Source organism: Gymnoscopelus microlampas (genome assembly GCF_963454915.1).
Source record: "Gymnoscopelus microlampas genome assembly, chromosome: 13".
In the NCBI taxonomy this organism is placed as follows: domain Eukaryota; kingdom Metazoa; phylum Chordata; class Actinopteri; order Myctophiformes; family Myctophidae; genus Gymnoscopelus; species Gymnoscopelus microlampas.
In genome coordinates, this window is record NC_139950.1 from 20342101 (window position 1) to 20369402 (window position 27302).

Below are 27302 nucleotides of genomic sequence, written 5' to 3' on the forward strand. Positions count from 1 at the left end.
AAACAAGGGGGTGCTCCGGTAGATTCACTGGCTCCTGTTGCAGTAACCCAGCCCTGTTGCTTGACAGGGCCCAATACAACGGAATCGAAACGCTATCCTCCATGCGAAACCTTAATCTCTTCTCCAGCTCTACCACGTCGCCTTGGCCATGCTAAACAGAACACTCAAACTGATAAGGCTGGAGCCGCATGCTACAAAACGGTGTCCACGATTCACAGAATCCGTGATGGTGTCACCCAAAATAAGATCTAGGCCTGGCCTACACATTCAAAACAAGAACAAATATTTATCAAAGTGCCGGTAATTGGAAAAACTGTGGGGAATAGAATTCATGTTTCCAACGTTTTGATAGATTTCACCCACCGTTACAAACTCAGTTATCGGGCGCAATCAACAAACTGGTCTACTATGCACATGATCTACAAATAAGTTATGGTGTCTTCTTACGGTCGGGCTCTAATATCCATACCCTGTTTGACGGTCATTTTCACTTGATTATGTGTACCTAATTTGGCAAGAAGAAAACATGTTTCTGCAACAAAGTGACATCTGTGGGTGTGTATCGCTTTTGGCTTAGATAGATCGGACGCTGCAGTCATGATTTTTGGCATTCTTTGTAAAATAGGCCTTCCCACAACCTTTGGGAGGCGGAAACGAAATGCAATATGAAAAGTCTGCTAATCTAAAATGCTAGAAGATGCTACAACTGACCCCTTACTGCTGCTATAACATCCAGGTTTCTACTGAAATTACTTAAAAGAACATGAGGTTTACAGCCGGAGACTGGAGCTAGTATATACAGCCTTGTTTCCACTAAGAGCTCTAATTCATCCAATGCTAAAGCGACTTCACTTTGAAACTCCAAGGGCAGCGAAATATGTCATACATTAGTTTTTATTAACTTTTCTGCCCTGAAAGGCTTAAAGGTATTTTTGGGACATTTTCTCAGCCTTTATTTAAAAAGGTGTACAATGTGTGGTCCGTCTGCCCGGGAACCGAACTGGGGACTCGCTTTCAGGCATTAGAGCCCATGTGGTATGTGCCCTAACCATTTAGCTATTGGGTCACCCCAAGCCCTGCACCAAAGCAGTGAGGAAACATAAGAGCATCCAAATCACAAGAGGCCCATAACATTTGGGCAAGCCGTAGCTTAGCGTGCAGAGAGGCCTACTGGTAATAAGAAGGTCACCGGTTCGCCTCTCGGCCTCGGCCTATGTGTCAAAGTGTCCCTGAGAAAACACATACCCCCTAACTGCCCCCCCCCCCCAAGAGTACTCATCATAGTAGCCATCAGCTGGGTGAATCCCCATGGGATTATAAGGTATCTAAAATCCCCCCACAATGTGGGCCACCAAGTCCGATTCAATTTACGTTTGACCTCAGAGGAAAAGTGCACAAATTACATCATGATGAGATACATGGGGGCTCAAACAGAATGGCCAGTAACTGTGTGATTGGCATTGTGTGTAAAGATGAGTGTGACAGCATAGCTACTTTCTAATCGTCTCACAAGTCAGGCTCCCGTTCTTTAAGAAGGGCCTAAGCCACTCCACAATGGCTCCTTTCACTCAGCAGCGGTCACGTGACTGTGGGAAAACTGGAGGTTCCTAAGCACAAAAGCACAAGCACCGGATCCTGGCCCACAAATGTCTTAAAAGGAAGGTTTTCCATGTCTGGCTCACGCTGCTCAACCCCAGCCTGGTCCAGCCTGACTCAACTCAGTAATCAGAACCACCCAAACCAAGCGGTCTCACCCACTACGGTGGTATCCATCGACCTAAACTCCATGACAACGAAGCCAAACAAAACATTTGCATGAAAGCTTTATTAGCGAAACTATGTCAATTCTTAGTCAGAGCATTCCCCTCCCCTGTGCTTATTATTGGCTAATGCCCTCAGAATAATCAAAACATACCGAGGCTTCTTCAAAAAATCTTGTGTACTTAAACAGCATATTAGGCTCTGTGGCCCTCAAGTATTATTAACACCTGTATGGAAAAAGTGAAAAGCAGGCAGGGACTTGTCAGTTTCCTCTCTGATTGGCCAGGCTTACGGTGGCGGCTGGCTCTCACAGCGTAGGCTATATTTGACTGTTTGGCAGGTGGTGGGTGAGATCCCATTCATCCAAAACAACCCTTCCATTTCCACTGTCACAAGTCACAGGAGTTGCCTGAAATCAGCACACTATGAATAGTAAAATGGAGACAAATACATGTACATATACCTATGTTATGTATGCTTTCATAATTAAGAGTTCCACGTACATCAGCATTACACGTAAGTTTAATTACATTTCAGAATTATTCGTATAAAAAAATCCAGCTAAGAAACTATATGTATGGTGGTCATATAATTATCATCAACAGGTCACTTTGAGACTTAGGATTCTTCAGAAGCCTTATTTTGAATTAGGCAACGAATCATATTAGCATCGGTAATATCTCCATGGATATCCATCCATGTCTAAATATATCCTAGGTTAAAGATAATCTGGCAATCAAACACAGATGGGAGGAGAGTAAAACAAGGAGCTGGTGCAAGAGCCAATGAAACAGTCTGTCAGGATTAAAATGTGTCTCCCTCCTCCATTTCTTAAACACTGCATTGCAGGGGGGAGTTAGCTAGCTGCTCATGGCAGGCCCAGATAAGAGCTTGTGGAGCCTTATGTTTGTCATTGATAGTCTGGTTATGCAGCCCTCTAGAACCGGGGGGAACATGACACACATCTTGCTGCTATCTGCTCTTCAAACACTGTCAGGGTTATTGCCACTGCTCTGAGACCTGCCACATGACACTGGTGCACAGCTATAGCACGTTTCATAAAGCATGCAGCCATGCACACCCCTTCTTTCCTTGTTGGTACTCTGCCACTGTGTTGAGAAATCCACTCAAAGTCCAAAGTTCGATATTGACAGAAAGCACAGAGTCAAGTGCTAAGGGTAGGCCCTATTTCTGTTTGCTTGGTATGCATTATCAAATGCCAAAATCTATTTTGGGGGAAATGGCACACTTGTGCAGTTGCACCTAATGCAGCTATTGCATCTGTTATACCCAACCTAAAGCTGCAGAATTATTGTTAACACAGGTTTTCCCTGTATATTACAGTAGCACTCTTGTGCTGGGCAAAATAATACCTTATGAAATAAATGTAAAAATCTCAAGTTCAACATACAAAACGCTTTACAGTGTGGCTCTGTAGGTCAGGTAGGAGTGTGTTTGTCTGTCCAGGACTTACTTAGCAAACAACTGGACCACCAATCACACATGTTTTATATGTTCTGAAGTATTTTACTTTATTTCATATAAAAGGTAGTCAATGGAATATCTGAATATCTGAATAATAATATGTACTCGTACCCGTTGTCAGTTTCACGCGCATTGCGTTTTGCTTCACGGCCGCTGCTTTCGTTCGCTCCCTTCACCATGACCACAGCTCTCGTACTTCCTGTTTCATTGCACACAATGCCACTTAAATTGGCGACAGGAAGCGAAGCTCAGCCATGGCTATGCTGCACACACCTTACCCGAAGCTTCACCAATCTATGAAGCCGACGGGGCCAGGTTGGCCAATCAGGGAATCCGATGCATACACACACCCCAAACACGGCAATTCTGTGCGTTCTCTGCAGTATCGGTGCGTCCTCCACACACCCACGGTCAGACAGATATTTGTGTTTTTTCGGTTCTCGGGAACTGTTCGTCCGATCGAATTGCCACTCGGCACTGTACAGAGCACCCCCCTGGTCATGTGGGACACACACACCAAGTTTGAGGCCATTTGGTTGGGCGGCACCCGTGCTGCGGGACACACAGACACATGTTTTGAGAATTAATAGATATAAAAGATAAATAGATTATGAAGATCACTTGTGTCATTTTCACAGCAGGCTTTCTACAGGTACTGTGCTTTCCACAGGTGCTGCACTGCCATATAAAAAGGTTGCTACTTTCTATATCAAAGTTTAAGTTTTAAACTAGCAGCTGTGCATGTGAAAGCAATGAAGATTGGGCAACTACCTGGCATATGCCATACATATTTAATGCGTAAAATATATTAATCGTACAAACAAGCCATGGGAGGTGAGATTCTAGTGTCCACATTTCTCCTGCCTGTGTCTGTGTGCTTTGATACTGGGTGCAGCTGGCCACTGATCACTGCAGTACCCTGGGTCTCGCTGGCCGTGGACTAGAAACACATCACTCAACAACACCACTTCAACTTGCAACCAGTGTTGGGCCCGTTAAAGAAAAGTAATACATTACACATTACTCCTTTACTTATTACTCCCTGCTAACAGTAACTAGTTACGCTGCTCGTTCCTTTTTCGTTACAACCCCCTTTTTTCTGCACACAGTCAAATCTTGTTGGAAGTTGGAAAAGGTCCATTTGGTTACATTTGTACATGCATCAGAGATAATTAACACTAGGGATGTTAGTGTATTCAACAATATGACGAGCTATCTAGACAAGGAATAGGCAACACTTTGATTAAGGTGAGCTGTACAAAGAATTTAGATGGACTGTCTACTACATTTGGACTGCTAAATAAAAGCATCAAGTGGTTTTCAGTGAGTGTGACTGATTTACAAAAAACTGCCGATCTACAAGCTCACGTGTCGCAGCACAATCATGTGTTGTGAGCTTGTAGTTGTATATCAGCTATGTTCGGTGCACGACAAGGCATGCAACCAAGTATAAATCAGGCATATGAAAGATGCAGTGGCATGAAAATGGAACAAATCAGGCGGAGGGAGAACACACATGTTGTTGTGGCTTGTGGGTACAGAGATTGAACAGTCTTGTAATATTTATTCATTGTATAGACATTGTAACTCCTTATTCCTTGGGGAGGGGAGAGTTAGACAAGTCCAACTCACTCCACTGTTGTCTTAAGGCCTTCAGCCCATCATTGCATCGCAGCATAACTCAAGACAATATCTAAATCATGACAACCCGCAAATCACACTACATGCACTAGGTCTCGACCTGCAATTCCATCAAGGCTCGTGGAAATTGTAACTGATATTATTAACCCTAACCCAGTAATTTGTTAAATTACTCTTCACTGGAAACAGTATTATTACAGTAGCGCGTTACTTTTACTTATGCCCAACACTGCTTTCAACAGAAACAGACTTATGTATGCACATAAGAGAATATCAAAGTTATTAACTACCAGTTGTAGATTGATAGACAAATAAACATACACAATCATGGGCCGTTTCAGGCAGGTGGTCTGAACGACACACCAGCTGCTCTCTGCCCAGACAGCAGCGGAGTAAGGGCGGAGAAATGCGGATGGACGCGTTGCACGTCATTCACAGCTTGTTTGTAAACAATGTATACATTTTGATTTTTGCTGATAAATGGTCATATATTGAGTCAATCAATATTGATTCATTTCCCATCACTCAGTTTAAATCTTTGAGTTCAAAATGCACTACTTTCCATACAGTCCGTTTTTTCATCAGGACAGCAGGTACACATGTTGACAGCTGTTTGACAGCTGTTGACATTGTTTACGCCCAATTTATTGCTTTAGTGCTTAGCATTGTGGAATAGTGTCAACACAGCTGAATTCAGGTAAACCTGCTGCTTTTGCACATCTTTTTTTTGTAAGATATATTTTTGGGCCTTTTTTTATAGTTTGTAGTATAGATGGACAGGAAACAGGGCAGAGAGATGGGGAGAGACATACAGCAAAGACTGTCGGGAACGGGACTCGAACCCGCAGTGTGCTGACAGGCTACTTATAAGCCTAGGTGCCCGGACCGCAAGGCCAGCCTGCTTTTGCACATCTGATAGGTTTGGGGTATCATGTCGCTGGCTTCCATTGATAATGACTTGTAGGCTGTTACTTTGTCGCGCTAGTAGTCTTGTACCAAAGAACTTACATTTTTGTAATCTGTGCTCTCGTCAAATGTCAGATCATTTTAATAGGTGAAACCGGATATAGGTCCAGTTGGCACCTAAACCTTCTGGGCACCTCGCAAATCCAGCTACCTCAGAACAGTAGGCACCTGGTATTTCTGGGCTCCAAAAACGACTGGGCGCCGGGAACACTGGGCACCAAAACACCGTGGGCACCTGGTATTTCTGAGCACCAAAGTCGACTGGGCACCGGCAATACTTTGTGCTTGAAGTCTTAAACGCAGGCATGCAAACAGACCAGGGGTAAAAAAGGTGACAGCTCATGTTATTACGCATTCTTAAAATAGACACTACGAGTGAGGTGACACCAAATAATGCCATTATTATAAGGCTCAATGAACTCTCTTTGATGTAGCAAAGTGAGCACTGTGTCACACAAGGACAAGCTGATCTACAAGCTCACAACTCGGCGCAGCGCAACACGTTGTAAGCTTGTAAATTGGCAGTTTTTCTTAAGCCATGCCGTACAATCAAGAACAAATCATGTGGCCAAGTGGTTTAGTCCGTTGCGTTCCGTCAAGTGGTTTAGTCTGAAAGAATATGTCTCACTCTGTGTATCCTAGTCATTGGAACTGTTTGTTGTTTGTTTGCGTCATGAGAACATTCACACAATGAGACTGCAGATACATTTGTTTCTATTAATTCATTGAACGTTCCAATAATTCTCTCAACCACTTTAACGAATCTGACTTGCAACTGTACTGCGTCTGCGTTGTTTCCTTCAACACCAAATCTCTTCGCCAGAAATAGCAGACAGATCTACAAGCTTGCAACACGTTGTGAGCTTGTAGATCGGCTACAAGTAGTTGTCAAGTTTATTTGACAGAATAGGGCATTGTAAGAAAGAACAGGTTACAGCACAAGGGATTTTATACATTAATTGTATGATAGGGATAGGAAAAAATAACACAATATTGCCAAATGTATCTGAAATGTACACTACTTTAAGGATAGAAAAAATAAATTCCAAAATAAATCCACCTCAGGTACCCAGTGTTCTTCCCAAAAGGTGCCCTGTGTTCCGGATTATTTGGCCCAGAGGTGCCCAGTGTACAAAGAACAAAAAGGTGCCCAGAAATACCAGGAGCCCACTTTCCCGTTACCGGTGGAACCATATAAATCTACCTTGATAAAAATCTGTAATAGAGTTCATATAGGCAAAATTCTGCCCACAAGGGTCTCAGAATTATCATTTTATTGCCAGCAGGTATATTGTGGTGGGCGTTTCATTTAGGCATTTGTGGGTGCCTGGATGAAGTTAACTGTACAGGAGCTGTCCATGCTGTGGAGAAAGTTGAGAATGCTGTAAGAATGTCTGCTGTGAAATCACAGTAACACCCAAAATGAAACACAACCACAAACTCCAGCTGTTTGTTTACCCGTCAAAATGTAAAGGGTCACTCTGCTCTATGATCGTACCATACGTTATACAAGATGTGTTCAAAGTCCACTCACTCAGAATGTACCCTTTCTTTAAACTAGTTATGCATAAACAATGAACGTGCCAATTTAGACATAACAGTCAGTAGGCACAAGTTACAGGACTATGAATATCAACAGGATGAGTAACGTTAGGTGACTATTAATATAGTCATATCTGTGTTAAAATAAATTAAGGAATACTACTGTTCCATAATTTGTGTTACATAAACATTTCCAACTTTCTGTTGTGTCGGATACATATTTGATTGCAATTAACAAATAACAGAATTCCAAGCATCAAATCCCTCTTGCTGACTTAAAATGAAAAGTGTAAAGCACTACATTACAATGTTGCTTATTTTGACCACTACTATGTTATTGTCCCCCACGCAGCTGTCAGCTGTCAAGGGTGATTTGTCTAATACAGGGGTCTTCAACGTTTTACAGGCCAAGGACCCCTTAGCTGAGAGAGAGAGATGGAGCAGGGAGTGGGACCCCCACTACATATTGACAGCACTGTCCTCAGTGTTGTGTCAATTAATGTTTTTTGTTTATTTCTGACATTTAACCACTTAAACCCTCAATACTTAGTAAACTTGACCTTCGCCTCTGTCCTTGGTTTGCTCTTTTTTCCCTCCACACCAGCTGGCTGGTGAGCTTGTAGATCTGCAATTTTCGGCCAATGTTCCCCTCAGAATAAGGATACTAGGGTTCAAGTGGTTAATGTGAAGAAATAAATAAATCCTATCACATAAACTTTGGTGGCCCCTCTGTAGTAACTCTGAGGACCCTCTAGGGGCCCCGGACCCCCTGTTGAAGACCCTTGGTCTAATACCAAACATCAGACTGTACGCTAACGTTATAGCTTACAGTAGCATTAAGCTCTGTGGGTAGCTAACGTTAGCTGGTTGGCCTCCAGTCCAACTTCAACTCACCTGTCCAAATTCTGCTGCATGGCCACTGCATCCTCCTGTTCCGCCATAACCGCAGAAACCCCAGTCACCGCTTGAATGGAGCAATTTAAATTGACCAGCTAAAGGCTCAAAGAATAAAATGTGATATTGTCACTTGCTCTAAACTTGGCAGCTAGCTAGCAGAGTTGCTAATGCTAACTTGGGGACTGAGGCCTTTGTGTTGACACGGAGCGTCAGCTGCAAGCTAGCTAGCAGCCACGTAACGACATCTATAAAGAATGTTTCTACGCCGTCATGATAACGTAAAAGAGCAATTATCGATGACTTGTGTATTATGTCAAGTAAGGACCTCGTTTACATCCATTAACACTGTCATTAACACAATCGCATCGGTTTGACCGCTTGTTTGACTCCATTGACTGATACGTAACGTTACGTGACGCAAAGTTGAGGGGCTACGTACTGACATCATCACAACAAGAACGTTGTCAGAGGGCGAAGGAGCACGCGTTCGCCCACAGCAACATGGGATATGTAGTTCTATAACTCTATGATGTAGTTGCACTGTTATGTTTCCCTCCCTCATGTGGCCGAAAATATCAAATTAATGTTCCGAAGCGCTCTGACGGGTCTGCCTAGAGGTACTAGGTCTTCTTAAACCATCATGAAGATACACATATGGCTACAGAACACTTCTTATTGCGGTAAGATGTTTTTATTACACTGTCTTTCTTTTTACCAGTCGTCTGTCATCATGAGGATATTCTGGTTGGATGCAAAACTGTACCCTTATTGAGTGCAAAGTAAACCCACCTTAATTTCTGTAAAATGTATGCAAGTTAGAGAGTAGACATGTTATATTTTATTGACAGTGTCAATTAGCTTCTCTCTCTCTCTCTCTCTCTCACAAAAAGTGCTCCTCGGAGCACAGGTCTCCGCCAGGTCAGGTAGGGTATTGTGGCGCTATAATAGGCCAATGTGAAAAGGGTGGCATTTCTTCATCGGCCTTTCACTGCAATCAGTTCATGATTTGAGCCATTTTCTGGCATACAATAAAAATGTGTTTAGCAAAAATCATCGGCCTGCTGGTGGCACTATAAAGGCCAATGTGAAAAGGGTGGTATTTCTTCCTCGGTCTAGTAGGAATGTACGTGCAAAGTTTCACGGCAATCGCACGCTGCATTCATGATTTAGGGATTTTGTTCAAAACGAGCCACGCATGCAAACTTTAGATGCATGGCAATCTAGCCAATCAGGATGTAAAATGTTTTTTCCTTGGCCTCTAGGGTGTGGGCATACAAAGTAAAAACGCAGTCAGTAAAAACAGATTGGCCTTCATTATTTGAGGCATTTTGTTCAAAACGGAGCACTCTTCCAACTTTGGAAGCCAATCTTAGCCAATCAGGATGGAATATGAAAAATCTGAAATACCTGTTTTGTTTAATGATTATAGAGATAGGCCTACTGTGTACCGATATTATATATATCATATATTTTTATATCAAAAAATGTGTTTTGCAAAATTTGACCTCCTATAACCGTCCGATCTGAAAATTTTGGGGCAGAGGTTCTTCTCTGGCATCCAGGGAGTGTGCGTGCACAGTTTTGCTGCGATTGGCCCAACAGTGCCGGAGATTAGCTGCTCACAGACACATACACGGACAAACTCACGGACGGACAGATAGGGTGCAAACAGTCTCTGCCAAATTCTCACTATTTAACACCAGGACTGACACATTAGGCTATCACGTTTTACAGAATAACATTCCCCAATGATATTAGTATGGTATGGTTGACAACAGTTATAGGGCCTACAACATTATCCAGTTTTCAAGAATAGCCTGTGACGACTACGCACAGGGAGAAACTACAACTCCCACCTGCCTCCACTGCATCATCCATGCGCCGCAGTCAATCAGCTGTTGAGGCAACTGCTGACTACCTCGGCACAAGGGTAGTTTGTCATATCTCACAACCCAGACGAGGCAAACAGAAATAGCTTTATTTACAGAGTCCAAAAAGGTGAACGATAAAGGTAATTTCCATGGCAGAAAAGCGACACCGAGTGTGTGTGTGTGCATGCTGTTTTCTTGTTTGTATGGAGGACATATGGATTAAAGGGATTTCAAGACAAGGCAGCTTTATGAACGTATTCTCTTGATCACCACGAAGAATAGGCGTTTAGATGGTCAAAATGTGGCAATATCTTTGGAAAAAAGGACGAGTAAATACCTGACTAGAGTTATTAGACATCTTGATGACCTTGGAAAAAAAGGCTGCGCTTCGAAGAGAAAACAATTGCCATTATCTTGGAAGTCCACTCGTATATAACCTATCCGTTAGCTGTCATTTAGAACTACAATTTGCCATACGAATGGGTGTTTATAATATGGATTATTTGTAAATTACATATGTTGTTGCATGCATGGTGGTAGCCTATAAGGTTTAGGCTGCATTTTAACCGCAGCCAGGTTCCGATAATACTAACTTTATACGTGTAGCCTGACAGCCTGTTCAATGCGACGGTAGCCATCATTGTTATTATAAGGTTTACTACTGAATATTGTCTATATATCTATAGCCCACGCAATGAGAAGTGTAGCTTACTGCTTTAGACGACAACGCATGTGTTCATGGGCTCACGAGCAAGCATAGCATAATGTGGTATATTTAATGTGGGTTATTATCTACGACTTGAAATTGATGGAGAATATAGCCTGACTGCATATGGTTCATCCAGTTAAAGTGAAATGACATAAAACGGATGCTATCGATTGATTCGAGATGCGAATTGTAAACTATAATATAATATTTGCATGGTATAGGTAGATAAGATAAGGCAGGCCAATAGAAATGTGTCTATCATGTAAAGTAAATGACCACACATGCAGGGTGGAGCTTTCCGTTATAGCCTACTGGTGGTGGTCTTGGATATCGAATTTCTCACATTAAGCACCGTAGGCTACAGTAGCTACACTGCCGTTATGCAGCTTCTATTAGATCAATACCTCTGCAAGTGTGGACTGTGAACGTCTAGTGTGCCAATGAACAAGCCCCTACAATTAGAGCTCTTCTCGATATAATAAAGTAGCACCGGCTCACCGACAAGTGCGTCACATGGGCTATGTGAGTGGTTCTCAACCTTTTTAGGCCGTGAGCCCCCCTCCCCCCTGGGGACCCCCAATTTTGTTTGACTCCGTTCTACAGATAAATAGTGGAAAATAGCCAGGCGTTATGAGCTTGTAGATCGGCTATTTTCACAATGTTTGCCTCTTTCTTATATTATTTGACAATTTGGCCAATGTTTTATAGTATAGTTTGTTGATTACTTTTGCAGTAATGGTCTTTTTTTATTATTATTTTTGTAGGTATTACAAATGTCTTAAAAGTCACTTCACTGTTATCTGGGGACCACCCGAAAATCATGTGGGGTCCCGACCCACAGGTTGAGAACCACTGACTTAGCCTACTACTGCATGTCGTCGCGAAGGCAGTGCGGGCGAATGATACGCCGTAGTGGCTGTCAGTTTGTTGAGGAGGATCTGACACCTTGTGCCTTGTTGTTGCGAGGCGGTGGGTCAAGGAGGTATAGAACGCATTTAACCTTGTCGAAGGACAGCTGTGTGTCCTATTTATTGACGTATGCAAATTAATTGAGGGGAGGATCTTGGGCAAAACAGACAGAATCAGTTTCACATTGCTTGTTCTGTCCGGAGTTCCTGTGTGAGGGGAAAACGAGACGTGGCGAATTCTGGTGAATATCGGTACCGTATGTTTGCTCCGCGTTCATCCTCCTGTGTAGCACAGAGCAGAATGAGTTAAATAGAACAGCTTGTGGAAATTAATGAAGCACTTTAGTAGGCTGATTTTACCCCAGGCTAAATGGGTGATGATGAATTTGCCTGGCAATTACCTGCTGGTTCCTTCATAATATGAAGGATAACCTGTATTGGGCTATATATATAATATATATCCATGAAGTTGTCTTCTTAACAACCCGGCGATATCCTACAGTATAACTTACTCAACCCTCTCTGTTTTCTCCATTTCCAGCTCAGCAAACCATGCAGGATGATTTACTGATGGACAAAAACAAAGCCCAGCCTCATCATCAGCAAGATCCAACAAACGTAGACCCTCCCTCCTCTACCCCGACCCCCTCATCGGAACCCCCTTCATCGGAGGAGAGTCCGTCGACCAACCAAGCAGCTTCATCAGCGCTGAACCACAAAGAGAAAGTGCCGATGGAGTCACCGATCCTGCCATCGGGTTTGAGTTTTCATCAGCCGCAGGAAACCGGTGGCACCCTTTCCCCGTCGTTTGGAAGCACCTGGTCCACTGGAGGAAGCACCACAAACGCCGTGGACGATAGTTTTTATCAAGGAATACCGGCGGCGTCGGTGAACGGGACGATGCTTTTCCAGAACTTCCCTCACCACCACCACGTGAACCCCGTGTTTGGAGGTAACTTCTCGCCTCAGATCGGCTTGGCTCAGTCTCAGCACCAGCAGCAGCAGCAGCAAGCCCAGCAGCAGCAGCAGCAGCAGCAGCCCCAGCAGAGGAGATCCCCCGTCAGCCCCAACCAAGGCCCCTTCCCACAGAGGAACGCTTATCAGACCATCATGAACAGCAAGGGTTCGTCGTCTTCTGCCTCGTCGTCCGCTTGGAATAATCACCAGAACGCCGCGTGGAGCACAGCCTCCAACCCCTGGAGCGGTCTGCAGGCAGGCAGGGACCCTCGGAGAGCCGTGGGCGTCGGGGTCGGTGGTGTCGGCGTCGGGGTGCCTTCTCCTATGAACCCCATCTCCCCTATGAAAAAGCCCTATTCTGGCAACGTTATAGCGCCCCCCAAATTCCCGAGAGCCGGTCCCCTCACCCCCAAGTCCTGGATGGAGGACAGCGGCTTTAGGACGGACAACAGCAACAATATACTGCCTTTTCAGGTATTTCTGAATGCTCTTAAAGCTTTACGGCCTAGTTATATGCCGACATATAGGCTACAGCTAAAGTGTTGTCTTGATGCTGATCTATTTTTATTTTTAACAGGCTATATGGTATAATACACTAAACTGAGAAAATGTTATTTAACATTGCCTAACCACCATACTGATTTTTAAAACCTTAATGGTTGCTCAAAATCGTACTAATGAGTAGCATAGGACATGACCTTCAGAGCCATTTTCAAATAGGTGGATGTTTTCTTAAAAATTATTATTACGACCATGGCAAAAAAAATAAAGCTGCACTCGATTAGAGTAACTGGACTTGTGAGCGACACACATTTCCAAACGTGATTAATCTATGCCAACAGCTGTCAACACTTTTGATGTGCAGTCAAATCGATTGACCAGGAAGTAATCAATATAAATGTATTATACACTGTAAAACGAGTGGCATGTTCAAAACACACAGGCCAAGCCTTGTGTTCATACGAACAGTTTATTATTATTGCATGAAACGGTTAAATTTGCTTCTCTTATTGATGCCAGCTCACACTCTGGGGGTTTAAAGGGTAACAGGAAGATTCGCCCTAAAACACGCTTGCCCCCATTCTTTTTTTCGCGGACCAGCGGTTCTTGTATTCTTCTTGTATTTGTTTTACTGAGGATAAGGTTAGAAATAAGTTTAGGGTTAGGCATAGTTTTACTGAAGTTAAGTTTATGAATAAGGTTAGGTTTTTGCATAGTTTACTAATAAGGTTACGTCACGTGTAGGAATACCAGGTTAGGGTTGCAGTCTTTGGAGCCGCCGGATTTGCCCCGGGGCGACTGTGTTTTGGGGCGAGCGTTTTGGTATTCGTTTAAAGGACACGATGCTCTACGTTGATTGGCTTGTTCTGTAGAAGTGGGCGGCTATTAAACATGATATTCATTGTACCGCTGTGCTTCTTCTCGCTGTCATGATACTCACAACGATTAATGACCAGCAAAATCTCACCAGACGTAATGTTTCGATTGCGATCTGTAAGTAACATTGCCATGCCCCACAATCAACTCATGAAACGCGGTGTAGATAAGGTGCTGCCATTATTATAATCTGATTATTAATGGCAGAATATTATTCAACGCCTCTTCAAAGTAGAATGTTTCAATTGGCCTTGACTTCATATTTCACAATTGCCTGGATTTAGGCTATGTGAAACTATACAGTGGGTTCTGCTCTACAGGAGGATGATCAGTCATGTGTATCCCCCATATGTTTAGTCATGGACTGTGTTCCTGAAAACAAACAAACTTAAAAAATAAGCTAGTTTGAATGTACCCTCTTAGGTCACCAGCTTAATAAAGAGCAGTATTGTTCAACCTTTTAAAAGGAAGCCCTGGACTACAGCGTGTGAGCCAAAACATTAAACTTGCAGAGAGGACAGCATGTGCCAGAGAAACGCTGCCCTAGTGCAGGGTGAAATTCCAGCCAGCTTGAAGCATATATCCCCCTTTTTTCTTTCCTTTTTTGTGGAGATAATGATTGTGTGTGTCAGTCTGTCTCTCCTTTTACTACTCTGTTTCCTCTGGTGAGCCTCAATCTATTTTCTCTTGACTTGGCCGACTCACAGAGCTAGTTATCACCAGGACACAAGGTCAGAGGACCACATGTCAGGCTGTATAGAGTGGCCTATTTGCTGAAGTGAAACTCAGGCAAAATAGCTGAGCTGAGCAGGCCAGGGAAATGAAGTAAACCACCCTGACAACTAGACAACTGGTGCCAGGTGTATCTGCCATGGATTCTGTAGATCCCCACCCAAGATTCTTTCAAAGTCGGACAGATGAACACTGCAGATCTTTAACTACCATGTGCTCTTGCATGTGCTTGTACTCGCCTGTTGTTGGCTGCTGCTTAAAGTGCCAGGAATGTGTGGAATTCAACTTAGCATGTTCATGTGAGGCTTAAAAAACAAAGTCACATGAACATCTCGGGAGACACCCTCATTTGACATGACGTTAGAGGCAGTTGTTGTGCACACTCCGGTGATCCCTATCGCTTCATATCATATCGGATGTTGGAAGTTTAGCTAGCTGAGTGACAGGCAGGTTCTGCAGTCAAATGTTAGTCTGATGGTTATGCAAAATGGCAGGGGTATTGTCAAGGTTGAAGGCGTAAAAAGGATAATTTGCATTTTCAATGTGTCAGGAGGACTCAGGAGTAACATGAATATTATGGTTGCTTGTCTAATTTAAGCAATTTTTTGCTTAACCTTTTGCATTGGGCTGCTCTACACTAATACACAGCCTGGCTGTGACATCGATATACACAGTGCAGTATGTGACCAATTATACTGTCGTTCTAATTGATTGAACAAAATATGCACTTTGCCAGGATGTTATTTTCTTCTTTTTTATTCACTGCTGCTTACACTTCAAACCAATGCTCAATTTTCACAGGCAATATATTAATCAATCTAGGGTCTGCACTAACCCAAATGTGACGTGCCCCTTGGCTTACCCCTCTTGACTATTGATTCTCTTATAAATTATTAAACAAATCAAACACATTTGTCTTGTTAAGCCTGCTATCAATCATTTTTAAACCCATAAATGCATTCTCATTTTATGGGTCATAACGAAAGATGAATTAAAGCATAGGCAGCCTTCGAGACCGGCTGATCTCAACCTGCAGTCCACATGCTGTGCCTCTTGCATATGTGGTGTATTAACAACAGTAAAATCTCTAACAAGAAGGGGGCTACATGGTTTATGGTCGGTACATAATGTGGTCCTCCTCAGGTGATTTCACCATGAGTGAGCCATCATCTCCCACCCCCGGACTGCGTTTATGCGTGTGTGTCTGACAGGAGGGGGGGAATGAAAAGCTCAGCGTTTTAAGTGTTTGCCATTTGTACCAAGTGGGCAGATTTTTATCTATGCCGCACTGCCGGGTCCAGAGTGGGGGAATAACACTTTTGAATGCTCAGCCGAATGCACAACAATAGCCCTGGTGTGCAAACAATGTGGCCCCGACGAGGGCAGTGGACACAGGACACAGCTGCCAAGGCTAGCACCTAGCTCTGGCTCTCATTGTCAGGCATGCCAGCTATACTTTCTCGCAGTCTTTACCTTTGGCACAAATGCCATTCTTATTCATTCATTTGCCTACGCTAGAGTTACAAATATTTAATCAACAGCGGGTGGTGTAACCCCAAACCGTGAATATATACCGCCGACATTGCATTGACTTTCTGTATCGACCCCTGGGTTCAAATGGACCTGTCTTGGCATCACAGAACCAGGAAATTGGTTGAGAGTGGTTCTGTAAATTACAGATTCAGACGCATACCAAATGGCACTCAACGGTACTAGGAACTTGTCACATGGAATCCCTTAGCACTCCTTCACAACCCAAGGAAAAAAAGAAGGAAAAAAAAACAATTTCTGAGGATGATCTCGAAACGGTTGCATTGAAGAATTGGGCTCCAGGCAGCCAGTTGAGGCTTTGTCAAACAGTAAAATGGAATAAATTTAAGATTTTATATATATATATATATATGTGTGTGTGTGTGTGTGTGTGTGCATATATATATGTATGTATATGTATATATATATGCATATTCCCGGGCTGTGAAGTGGTAAGGGGTCCATGTGACAAGTTCCAAATAACGCTGACCACCACAATATTGACCGTTGTTCTGCACATGCCTGATTTTGATGGTAGGAATCTACCAAAAAAAGAATCCAGCCACTGTCCAGTTCATTGTATGCAAGTGTCATTTTGTCCAAAAAACAAGCGATGTCCCAGATGCTCACCCACTTTTTACTGAAATCATTGTCGTCCCCAAGGCCGACACAGAGCATCTAATTTAGCAAAGCTTGACTAATGTCTGCTTTCAAACTCCTAATTTGTATTGGCCTAGATTGGTTGAGGTTAGAGTGGCAGTTTGTTCCTGTCTGCTTAGCTGATGTAACAATAGCAGGGTGCTGTTGGTACATGCAGTGTGCTGGCTACTGCTACACTGATCTGCCCTTGAGCAAGGTAACCAACCAGAATTTCAACAACAAGGCGAAATGTACTGTGTATGCCTTGTTCCCATGGCTGAAATTGATCTTTTTCTTTGGGTGTAATGGGGTTTGTATGAAGGTCATCCGTTGGTGATACCACTGACAAACAGGTTATTAAACTCGCAGCAGGGGAGGGCGTTCTCTGTTGCTGCACTAGCGACTCCTACAGATTGGTCGGGTGCCTGTTCAGCAGCAGGGAGCAAAAATAGGAGAGGTAGCGTGTTCCTCTGCACGCATTTCATCCTCCTGGTGAAACCCGGTTGAAAAGAAGTGGCTGGTGATGTCACATGTATCGGAGGAGATACGTGGTTGTACACCCTCCCCAATTCCAACAAGTAGGGGTTGGCAACGACAGGGACTATAGTCCTACACATGAGGGGAATTGGCAATGACTTAAAGGGGATAATTAAAAAACGGGGAAAAAAACAAATACAAACAGTTGATTAACAAAAAATCGAATCTGTGTGGGTGTGTGTTTTTTCATGCACATGTTATTGTGCAAATGCACAATGTCATCTTCACAGTGCAAATATTTGAGTTGGACTTCAGTCAGCAGCTTCATGCTATGTACGGTAATCTGACTGATCAAAGATGCAGGGATGATTCTTGGGATAGTTTGACGTTCGTTACAGAAAATGGATTTGGTTACACTATAACTCCTGTGCCAGCTGCCAACAAGGGAGCTACGAAGCTATCTTTCTCGTTCTTTTCTTTGAGAAAAACCTTTCAAGTACTGTGGTTTGTGCCCATTATATAAATGCCATAATACGTGAGATGGGTGTTCTGTGCTGTGATTATGGGTGTGACAGATATGTATCTAAGCCACCCACTCACCAAAGAACCCATAATCACAGTAAAGAACACACTCTCAGGTATTTTTTCGCCATCAACCACCAGAATGACTCTGAACCTCAATCCGCTTTCTGTTTCTTCTTGTGTTGCAGGACCGGAATCGGCCCTTTGATGCATTTAGCTTGCACTCTTTGGAGAATTCCTTAATGGATATGATAAGGACTGACCATGACAAAGGTAAACCACACCCTGCTGGTGGCCCACCAATGACAATCGCTGATATTATATGGAGGAATCATTTTGCAGGTTAGGAATATTTATATGTCCACACTTATTTGGGTTGTTATGGCTTCATGGGCGCATCATCTCTTGGTACCTTTTTTTTCTTTTGCTCTATTTGCCCCCTCTACCAATACAGTATGGATCATAATTTTATGCAACTTAAAATCAGTAATTAACCTTGGCCTTACCTGCAAAATCTTTTATACTGTTTTGTTGTGTGTGTGTGTGTGCACTAGTGTGATCTTAATTGCCAACTTGCATGTCTTTACCTCTGTAATTTCTCTCTTACCTTCTGCTAAATTGAAGTGAAGTGATGTGACAATGACATGTCTGTTTATATTAACTGGACCAGTATGTTGTTATGAACATGAATGCTGAGTGATCGTCTGCAGTAATGCATTTCAATATATTGGCTTAAAACGAATGCAATGAAAACATACGTGTGTGTGTGTGTGTGTGTGTGTGTGTGTGTGTGTGTGTGTGTGTGTGTGTGTGTGTGTGTGTGTGTGTGTGTGTGTGTGTGTGTGTGTGTGTGTGTGTGTGTGTGTGTGTGTGTGTGTGTGTGTGTGTGCGTGCACGCACGAAAGCTCAAAACAAATGTCTGACTTATGTCTCCATCCTGATGCCCATGAAACATTTGATCAAATGCAGTGGCAAGCACAAATGTAGCACCTTTTGAATCCTTATTTGTAAGCCCTACTCGAGGACAATGGAGGGTTTCAGCAATGATGAGTAATGGAATCTTTCTTCACACCACTTTTGAGGGCAGGCCATCCAGTGTATGTCGGACCCCTTAAGCTAATATTTTGCCCGTATAGGTCACGTGCCTGTTGTAAAAACGTTGGATCCAGTTGGCTAAACGCACCCCTGTCAGGTCGGGTGTTGTTTTTACAGTCACTCAACAATGGAAAGACTGGGTTAGGGAGAAGCAGTGGAGGGGGTATAGAATGAACAGAGCCCTGTTGCTTTCTCATGCGTAGGGTCTGTTTTTCCAGTCGTGTGTACAGAGAGCATTGTTTTAAACAGAAAAAAGGTCATTCTGGTCAGGCCCGGAGAGGGGCCTGAGTCTCCTGTGAAACCTTTGCCATTGGGTTGTAGAGTGGTGGATAAGAGGAAGAAAAAGTATAGATAATAAAAGGATGGTGAAAAGGTGGGTGGGGCTGGCTTGGTTTTACATTCCAGCCTCTGTCATGTACTCATCATCATGTAAACAGCATAAGGCCGCTGGAAGTCTTCTACTGGAATTTACGATTGATCGATTGATCCTGCCACAGCCCAGGTTCCACCCTGCTCTCCACGCTAGTAGTCAGTCCTAGTCAATCAGCTTAGAAAGGACTGGAATGAAGGCCAGGCCCAAGGTGTGGACTTTGGACCTGGCCTTCATTCCTGTCCTTGGTTTTTGCCCATAACTTTTTGGCATAAGAAAATGACCTCTTGTCATTTTCAGGTGGTCTCTCATAGTAACCAACAGGACTAGCAGGCAAAGCAAAGCATGTTCCTCAAACAAATAAGCCCTGCCCACCAATGTTCCATCACAGGCATTTCTTGCATACTTCTCATTGTGACCAGAATAGTTGTTCTTCCTCGAGTGTTTTACGAGTTCTTCTGTGTTTGTGCTTTTTTCTCTCTCTGTTTTTCTTTTTTTGCAGCGTTGTGTGACCAGACTTGAGAATTGGTGGGGTCCCTCAGTCTTGTTTCAGGCAGGGAGATGGACGGGGATCTTTACATTCAACTTGTTTTCCTCAGTTTGTGTGGGGAGGAGTTGGTTGAAAGTGTGTTGAGGGTGTGTGGGTATGCGTTTTGTGACCAGACTTGAGAATTGGTGGGGTCCCTCGGTCTTGGTTCAGACAGGGAGATGGGCAGGGATCTTTAGATTCAACTTGTTTTCCTCAGTTTGTTTAGGGAGGAGTTGGTTGAAAGTGTGGGTATGTGGTGGGGTGGGGGTGTGACACTTAATTTTCGCAATCCTCTCCTAAATACTCATTAAACCAGTCGGAATGGTATGCACAGGGAACCGCTGCGTTGTTTTGGAGGGGTGAATGCTAGAAGGGGCAGGGGGGGGGATGTCCTAAACAAACAGGCTCTTTCTGCTGTGCCACACACTGGGAGTGCATGGAGTCTCTCAACTGGGTCAGCTGAGCTCACGTGTGTAGAGTTAGCACCCACCCATTCCCACCTCGTGCGCACACATGTACACACGCATAAAGACCATGGATCTTCCCCTAGGACACACACACACACACACACACACACACACACACACACACACACTTGGACGGGACATATACAAATAGTTTATGACATGCAAATCAACTGTGACATTCCGTACAAAGAGCTTTCATCTAACACTCTTGTCAGGCTGTCACAGGTTCCGTGCCAAGTGTTTTCTCAGCTTTTAGCAGCCAAACAGTCACTTCTCTATTTCATCAGCACACAACCACTTCCTTACACGCAATCTCTTAAAGGTGTCATTAAATCATCAGGACCCTCAAAGTGTGAAGATGAGGTCCCCGTTTGGACTAAATGGATGAACTCACCCCAACCCTTCGCTTCGTCTGTAGTCTTATTTTCACAGTTACACATGTGAAGCGTCATCTGGTCCGTCACATGATCTCCCCCATGCGACCATTACTTCCTTTATGTTATCTCTCTATCTGTAAGACAGGTTTTTAACATGGTTGAAATTGATTCACTTGATCTTAAATCACCTGAATGGCTAATGCCTTGTTTGGTACAAGCAGTCTTTTATTGTACTAACTGTACAATATTTTGTGTGTGGTAGGGGTACTCTCAACTATATTTAGGTTGGTTTATTTCATGATGGTCTTCTCAATTCTCATACATATGGTAGGTATTTATTAGGTGATTTATTTTAAGTCGGTAGTCGAAGGACAGCAAATGGTGATGGTGTTTGCCTTTGTGTGCTTGTTGACAGGAACATCGGTCAGTGGATTAGAGTTGACAAGCACGCTTTTTTATCAGGTGGAAAACATGAAATGCAAGCACTGCACATGTCAGAGGCAGATTAGGCAAGGGTGGTTAAACCTTAGAAGTCTAGGTTGTGCTATTTTCTTTAGAATCTCTCAAAGCCTTGTAGAACTACATTGGTCGGGTCTAGAATTAGTCACACTTTTTTTTGCTGCAAAGCTAGAAATAGATAATCTTTTTAAATCATAAGTATAACCCCAAGTTAAGTTTGGGGATATGCATTAATTAACATCTACAGCAAGATTCTTGTTTTGCAAAGTTATCTGGCCAGATAGGAACAACCCTACATGTTTGAAGGAGGAGAGACAAAGGTCAGTGTAGACTCTTTGCTTGTGCCAGGGTCAGAAAGTGGCCACAGTGGCTTGACTTGAGGTGAAAGGTCAATCCCCAAAAACAGCTGGTTGTGCTTGAGGGTGCCTGACCCACTGGACTTGACCTCTTTAACCTTTAGACACGTGTCGTTAACGACTCCTGAGGTGATCATCCACAGCCAAAGATGCCCCTGTACTTTAAACAGTTAGTAATGACTTGGAAAAGATAAGGTGATGTGTTTGTTGGCAGTGTGAAAGGTTAAATCACACCCTGCAACCAATGGACTGCTTGTGAAATGAGTGTTTGTTATGGTGGTAAAACTATGACTCCTGCCAGCATGACTTGGCTGATCCATGTCCAGCTCAAAAGAACAAGTCGGGACTTGTTTTGTCACTGAAAGATCACAGTTTGTCAGCATCTCCTAAGCTAAGACATGTTATTCATAACATAACCAGCCCTGTTGGGGTTCAGGCTATATTGAAATTTGTAAATAAAAACCTGCATAGCGGTTTGAAATGTATGACGATCGCAGCTTCTTTTAGCTATATTTATTACCGCCCAGAGATCACTCTGGATGGTCAATATAAAACTTTGGCCTCATTTCTCTTACAGTATAAAATGTGTCATCCTACTAATCTTGGGTGTGTTCTGGCTCTGCATGGCCATTCAATTGTATGAGTTTTTCTTTCTTTGTATATATCATTTTACATTATTTTGACATGTCTGCCAGATATGAACTTTGGCTCATCCTGTCATAAATAATCTCATCCTGGGCCGGGCTCTTAGGCAAAGCTTATGAAGAATTCAAGAAGTAGGCCACACTGAAAGATAGGGACACAAGGCTATTCCCTTGACCAGGTTCTGTAATAAACGGCTATGCCCTGCTCAGCCCCTCTAGTCAGTAATGCACTGGGCTTGTGAAAAACACGTTGCTCCTCTTAGGGTGTATCTTATTGCTACAGTGGTGTCAGTGGTGTGTTCTAGGTTTTTTCGGATGGTATACAATACTGCACGACATGCGCGATACGCTATCGCGTTTTCAATTAATTAAATGGTTATTAGACTGTTTACGTTTTTCCCCAAAAAAATCTGCACTGTATACAGCGTAACAGTGCCCAGCTTAGAGTGTGATGTTCTGGGGTTGGAAGGGTTTGTCTGCAGGGATAACATTTCCACACCTCTCTGCTGGCACGCCTGCCCTCCTCTGATAATCAAGGCTGCTTTTTTCCCACAGTACAGTTTTGGGGCAGCTTTAATATGTGCTGTAATGTGGAACAGAGGGAGCAAAACGTGGCCTGGGCAGAGTCATGGAGAGCTCCAGGTGTGAAGCAGTCATCGGTGATCAGGAGATCTAGTAAAAGTTTAACCACTTAAGAACAGGGCTTCTTGGTCCAATGCTAATGCAATGCTTCAACTATGATGAAATTACCACTCCTTTTCATCATGTAGCTTAGATTGCTTTATGGTGTATTTAAGCACTAATGCGTATATGAGAGGCCATGGTATATTGCCACAGTTGTTGTTGGTACAACTTGAATTGGCACAACTTAAAGGGGAATTTTGGACCACGGTTTTCTTACCTTTTCTATGATATGATATATTAGGATGAATGGTACAGTAGAAAAAAGCGGGTCCGCCACAGCTTAAAACGTACGCCAATAGGCCTTGCGTTAGATCGCATATTTTAATAACTGTTTTTTGGTGAGATCTGACGTTCATAATGACAGAACAAAAAAATAAGGAAGTCTCGCTAGACGAGATTGAAATCTCGAGATTTCAATTTCGTCTAGCGACACTTTTTTCCGTTTTTTTTCCCGGTTGTATAGTGTTCTGTCACTATGAACGTCAGATCTCACCAAAAAACAAACAAAAAAAGGCTATACTATTAAAATACACCATCTGACGCAAGGCCTATTGGTGCACGTTTTAAGCTGTGGCGGACCCACGGTATAATATGATATATCACCAGTGATTAGCAACAACATTCACCCACAACCATTTTAACCAAAATGTAATGTTGATAATCAAAATTGTTTATTATATATGTGGGTTATTATATATGAATGAGAACGTGTGCATTGATCCAATGGGGTAGTCCAGTTTGACCATGTTATAGTATTCTTTTAACCATACATTATGTTGTTCGCAGAATTTTGGTCATAAAGAAAATAATTTGGAATTCTTTGAAGTGAAAACATTTGCTGGAGTAGAGCTACTCAGTTTGGCAAGAAAGTCAAGATAGGATTTAATATCACTTTGCTTAGTTATCCCCCCCCAATAAATAATATAATTCTATATCATTTAAACCCCTTTTATACTGGTTTCTTGGGCTCTCTCCAATATTAGCCCCTCAACTAGACCTTTCCACCCTCCTACAAGGGCATCCTGGCTCTCCAGTTTTAAGTGAGCATGGCTTTAGTTTACAGTATATCTTGGGAAAAAGAAAGCTTCTTCATCCCGTCTCCACCATGCACAATAAAACCAGATTTTATTGTGTAGTGGTCACATTGAGGCCGTTTGCCAGTCTGCAAGTGATCAGCCGCGTGAAAGGAAGGCGATGTTGGCTTGGCGCTGAGGGAAAGTGAATGGCATGTCTTCTCTGGAGGCCAAGCTCACTTGCGCAGTGATCACAGGGAAGGTTGAGAATAGCCTCGGCCTCCAGTTGAGGAAATGTCACTAGAGCAAACGGCAGAAGCACGCCACCCTGGCCCCACAGGCCACACTGCTGAACCCTGGAGGGAAGCAGATGGCACAAGCCCAGAGCTATTTGAAGAGCTATTTTAAGGCTTTCGGGATGGCAACTGTCTCCCTCCGTCACTAAAAGGGCTGATTTAGATGCAAAGACAATCACAGGACCACAGCTATTTACAAGATAGTGGTGTTTCTTCCGTTAATGCCCCCCCAACACCCCTTCTCAGATCTTGACCCCTATTCATTCATTGTATGGGTGCTTTTTTAGCCCTGCTGGAGACGGAGCTTTAAGGATAAGTTTGTCTGTCCATCCGTCCAACACTTTACTCCAAAACAGATAACTGTCTGGATTACCATGATATCTTCTGTTTACATTCATGACCCCTGATTTTGGTAACCCCATGGCCTTTCCTGGCTCTAGCGCCACGCTAAGGCCAACATTTCCATACAAGCTTCAAAATATAATGGGCGCATTGCCATGAAACTGGCTAAGAGCATTCATGTTGCCTGGAAAATTAACCTTTCTGCATATGTCACTTGTTAAGTCGATATGCAATAAACCAGTTTGGTGCGTTTTGGTGTAAACATTAGCATGGCCTTCAGGGGTTGCTAGTGGGTAGCCCCTAGATTCTTATCAGATTATTCTAGAACACAAATCTTGTGAATAGGGTATAAGGTCTGAGCCTTATACCCTATACTCATAGTTGTCTGTAATGTTAGAAACAAAGCTCACATTCTGGTTGCACATTAGTTATATGGCCATCTGGATCAAGAATTCACTAAATGCATACAATAAATATAAAGATGGTACAATATTTATGTTAGACACATTGTCCAATAATACACAGCATGTGAGGCAAAATTCCGTAGTGTGATATTCAACTACTGTAGTTGAGTCCTAGTGGAGAAACCTGGCTTGGATGTTAGATGAAAATGGGAGGTGGGTGAGAAAAAGAGTTGGCAGCCTACAGGACATGGAACTGGTTGTTTCTACTGAGTCAAGCTATTCTGGCCTGACTGACCCAATAAAATACTCGCTCAACTCATAACGGCCATCTGGGGAACAGCAAAGGGCGAGACAGGGTGACACTGAAACATTGTCACGTGTGCACCTCTGTATGTGTGTGTGTACAGCCTTGCTTGCGTTGCGTCTACCCCTAAGCCTCACTGTTCCCTGGATTATTGTTGGCTGAGAGGAATGAGGAAATCAACATCTGTTGAGCTGTAGAGAGCCCCCCTCCTTTCTAACCGCTAGTTCCACTGTTGTTTGTACGAGAGGAGGAGGGCCCAACCGTGTCAGCAATACTGTATGTCTTCTGTAGCCGAGTTTTGAAACTTTTGACATGTCATGTTCTTAGTTTGCACCACAGCAGCTTGACACACACACACACACACACACACACACACACACACACACACACACACACACACACACACACACACACACACACACACACACACAAAACAGCCGCTCTGTCTCTCACAGTTGATGCTATATATAGGCATACAACACACCAGTGTGGTAAGACATGGTGTCTATCCGAGACACCTGCCCCTGTGACTGTTGAGTAATTACACTTGAGGATGAGTTGGCTGATCAAAGCTGTGTCTGGGTGAACCCAACTTTTGTTAGCTTCCAAGGACTGTTGGGTAATGCATCTGAAATGTATTCCATTGATATGCATTAGTGGTTGGTTGCTCAATTCAACCCAAATGTCTCAAATATACCTGATTTACTCAGGAAGAGCTGCTTAGTTGCCATGTGTTTGTTTAAAAGCCACTTCAGACATTTCTCAAAGCAGGGCCCTCTATAATGTTTAGTTGTCAAGGGTGGCAGATGGCAATATTTTGCCCTCAACTAGGTATGATTTTTACATCCTGGATTCCTGGCTTGTTCTGCTTGTTTGTATGGGTAGTATGGTGGAGACTGGGGCACCAGGAATTACTTATTTGGTGAAGAAGAGGATAGGCCAGCACCTCCAGGAAGTAAAACAACAGACATGGCTTTGTGATGTGCACACATTGTTGCCCTAGACAGAATGCACACTGTGAAAATCCTCACTGCTTTTGTTTATGTGTCGGTGTGTTGAGACACGAAGACTGAATGAATGAACGAATGACAAAAAGCCATTCTTTCATTCATCTTAAACATTTCCTGTTAGCTACCATTTTGTCTACAATGCCTAAAATGAAATGAGTTCTCTGTCAACAGGGTGTTTTATGAGTCATATCTTCCCCCCTTTTCCCCCCTTTGCGAATCAACTTAATCTTTCTCTGTTACAGGGCGTATGGGCCTGAACTTTCACCATCCTGGAGCAGATCACATAATGCCATTGAATAGTAAGTTCAGTTTCATTGTAATATCACAATCCTTGAGTATGTTTTGATTGCTTCGGTTTTACAGGTCAAGGTTTCATCTTTCCAACACCCATGCCTCTGGAGACATTCTTTGATAAAGGCTCCCATGCTAACCCATAGTGGGCACCGATGCCGACCCTTTGCAAAGCTTCAGATTCCCTGCCAAGTTTGGCCCCACTGACACCATAAATAACCCCCCAATGCAGAGTAGACCTCTTAGCAAAGGGAGAACACAGCTGACCCTTGAATGGCACTTCTAAAAATATCCCGACCTGTAAGACAAGATTTCTCCACTGTTCCTCTAGCCAGTAGATGACAAGCAGCCACACACAGAGAGAGAGATAGATGAGAGATGAGAGATCCCATGTGCTCACAGGGTTAAGCTCAGTAAACGTCTGGTGAGGCTAGTTAGCCATAACTACCATAAATAAATATCTATGCTTTGGCAAAAATGGTGCATTTTCAACTGAAAAAAGTGTTGACTTAAGTTGCAATAATTAGGCTTAATCATCACAGAAGCAGTGATGAAAACTGGCAACATACACTTGAGGTTGTATCTATATCAGTACTAAATCGCAATGAAGGATTGAGGCTATCTGGAACAGATGGTTGATAATCATC

General features: G+C 43.2%; 2 protein-coding genes across 9 annotated transcripts in view; one reads left to right on the forward strand and one right to left on the reverse strand.

The window, feature by feature from the left end:
• marchf5 (membrane-associated ring finger (C3HC4) 5) overlaps positions 1–8699 on the reverse strand; it is a 34203-nt gene extending 25504 nt beyond the window's left edge. For both annotated transcript variants that reach the window (XM_084076945.1, XM_084076944.1), the window contains exon 1: positions 8290–8699. In XM_084076945.1, coding sequence (XP_083933071.1) covers positions 8290–8336 — 47 coding nt within the window. In that variant the 5' untranslated portion in view covers positions 8337–8699. The remainder of the gene's footprint in view (positions 1–8289) is intronic.
• Positions 8700–8902: 203 nt separating this feature from the next.
• Positions 8903–27302, forward strand: part of cpeb3 (cytoplasmic polyadenylation element binding protein 3) — a 45641-nt gene continuing 27241 nt past the window's right edge. For 2 of the 7 annotated variants that reach the window (XM_084076297.1, XM_084076298.1), the window contains exons 1-4: positions 8903–8972; positions 12322–13211; positions 18203–18287; positions 26607–26663. In XM_084076297.1, coding sequence (XP_083932423.1) covers positions 8933–8972; positions 12322–13211; positions 18203–18287; positions 26607–26663 — 1072 coding nt within the window. In that variant the 5' untranslated portion in view covers positions 8903–8932. The other 5 variants (XM_084076292.1, XM_084076294.1, XM_084076296.1 and 2 more) reach the window with 5 other exon arrangements.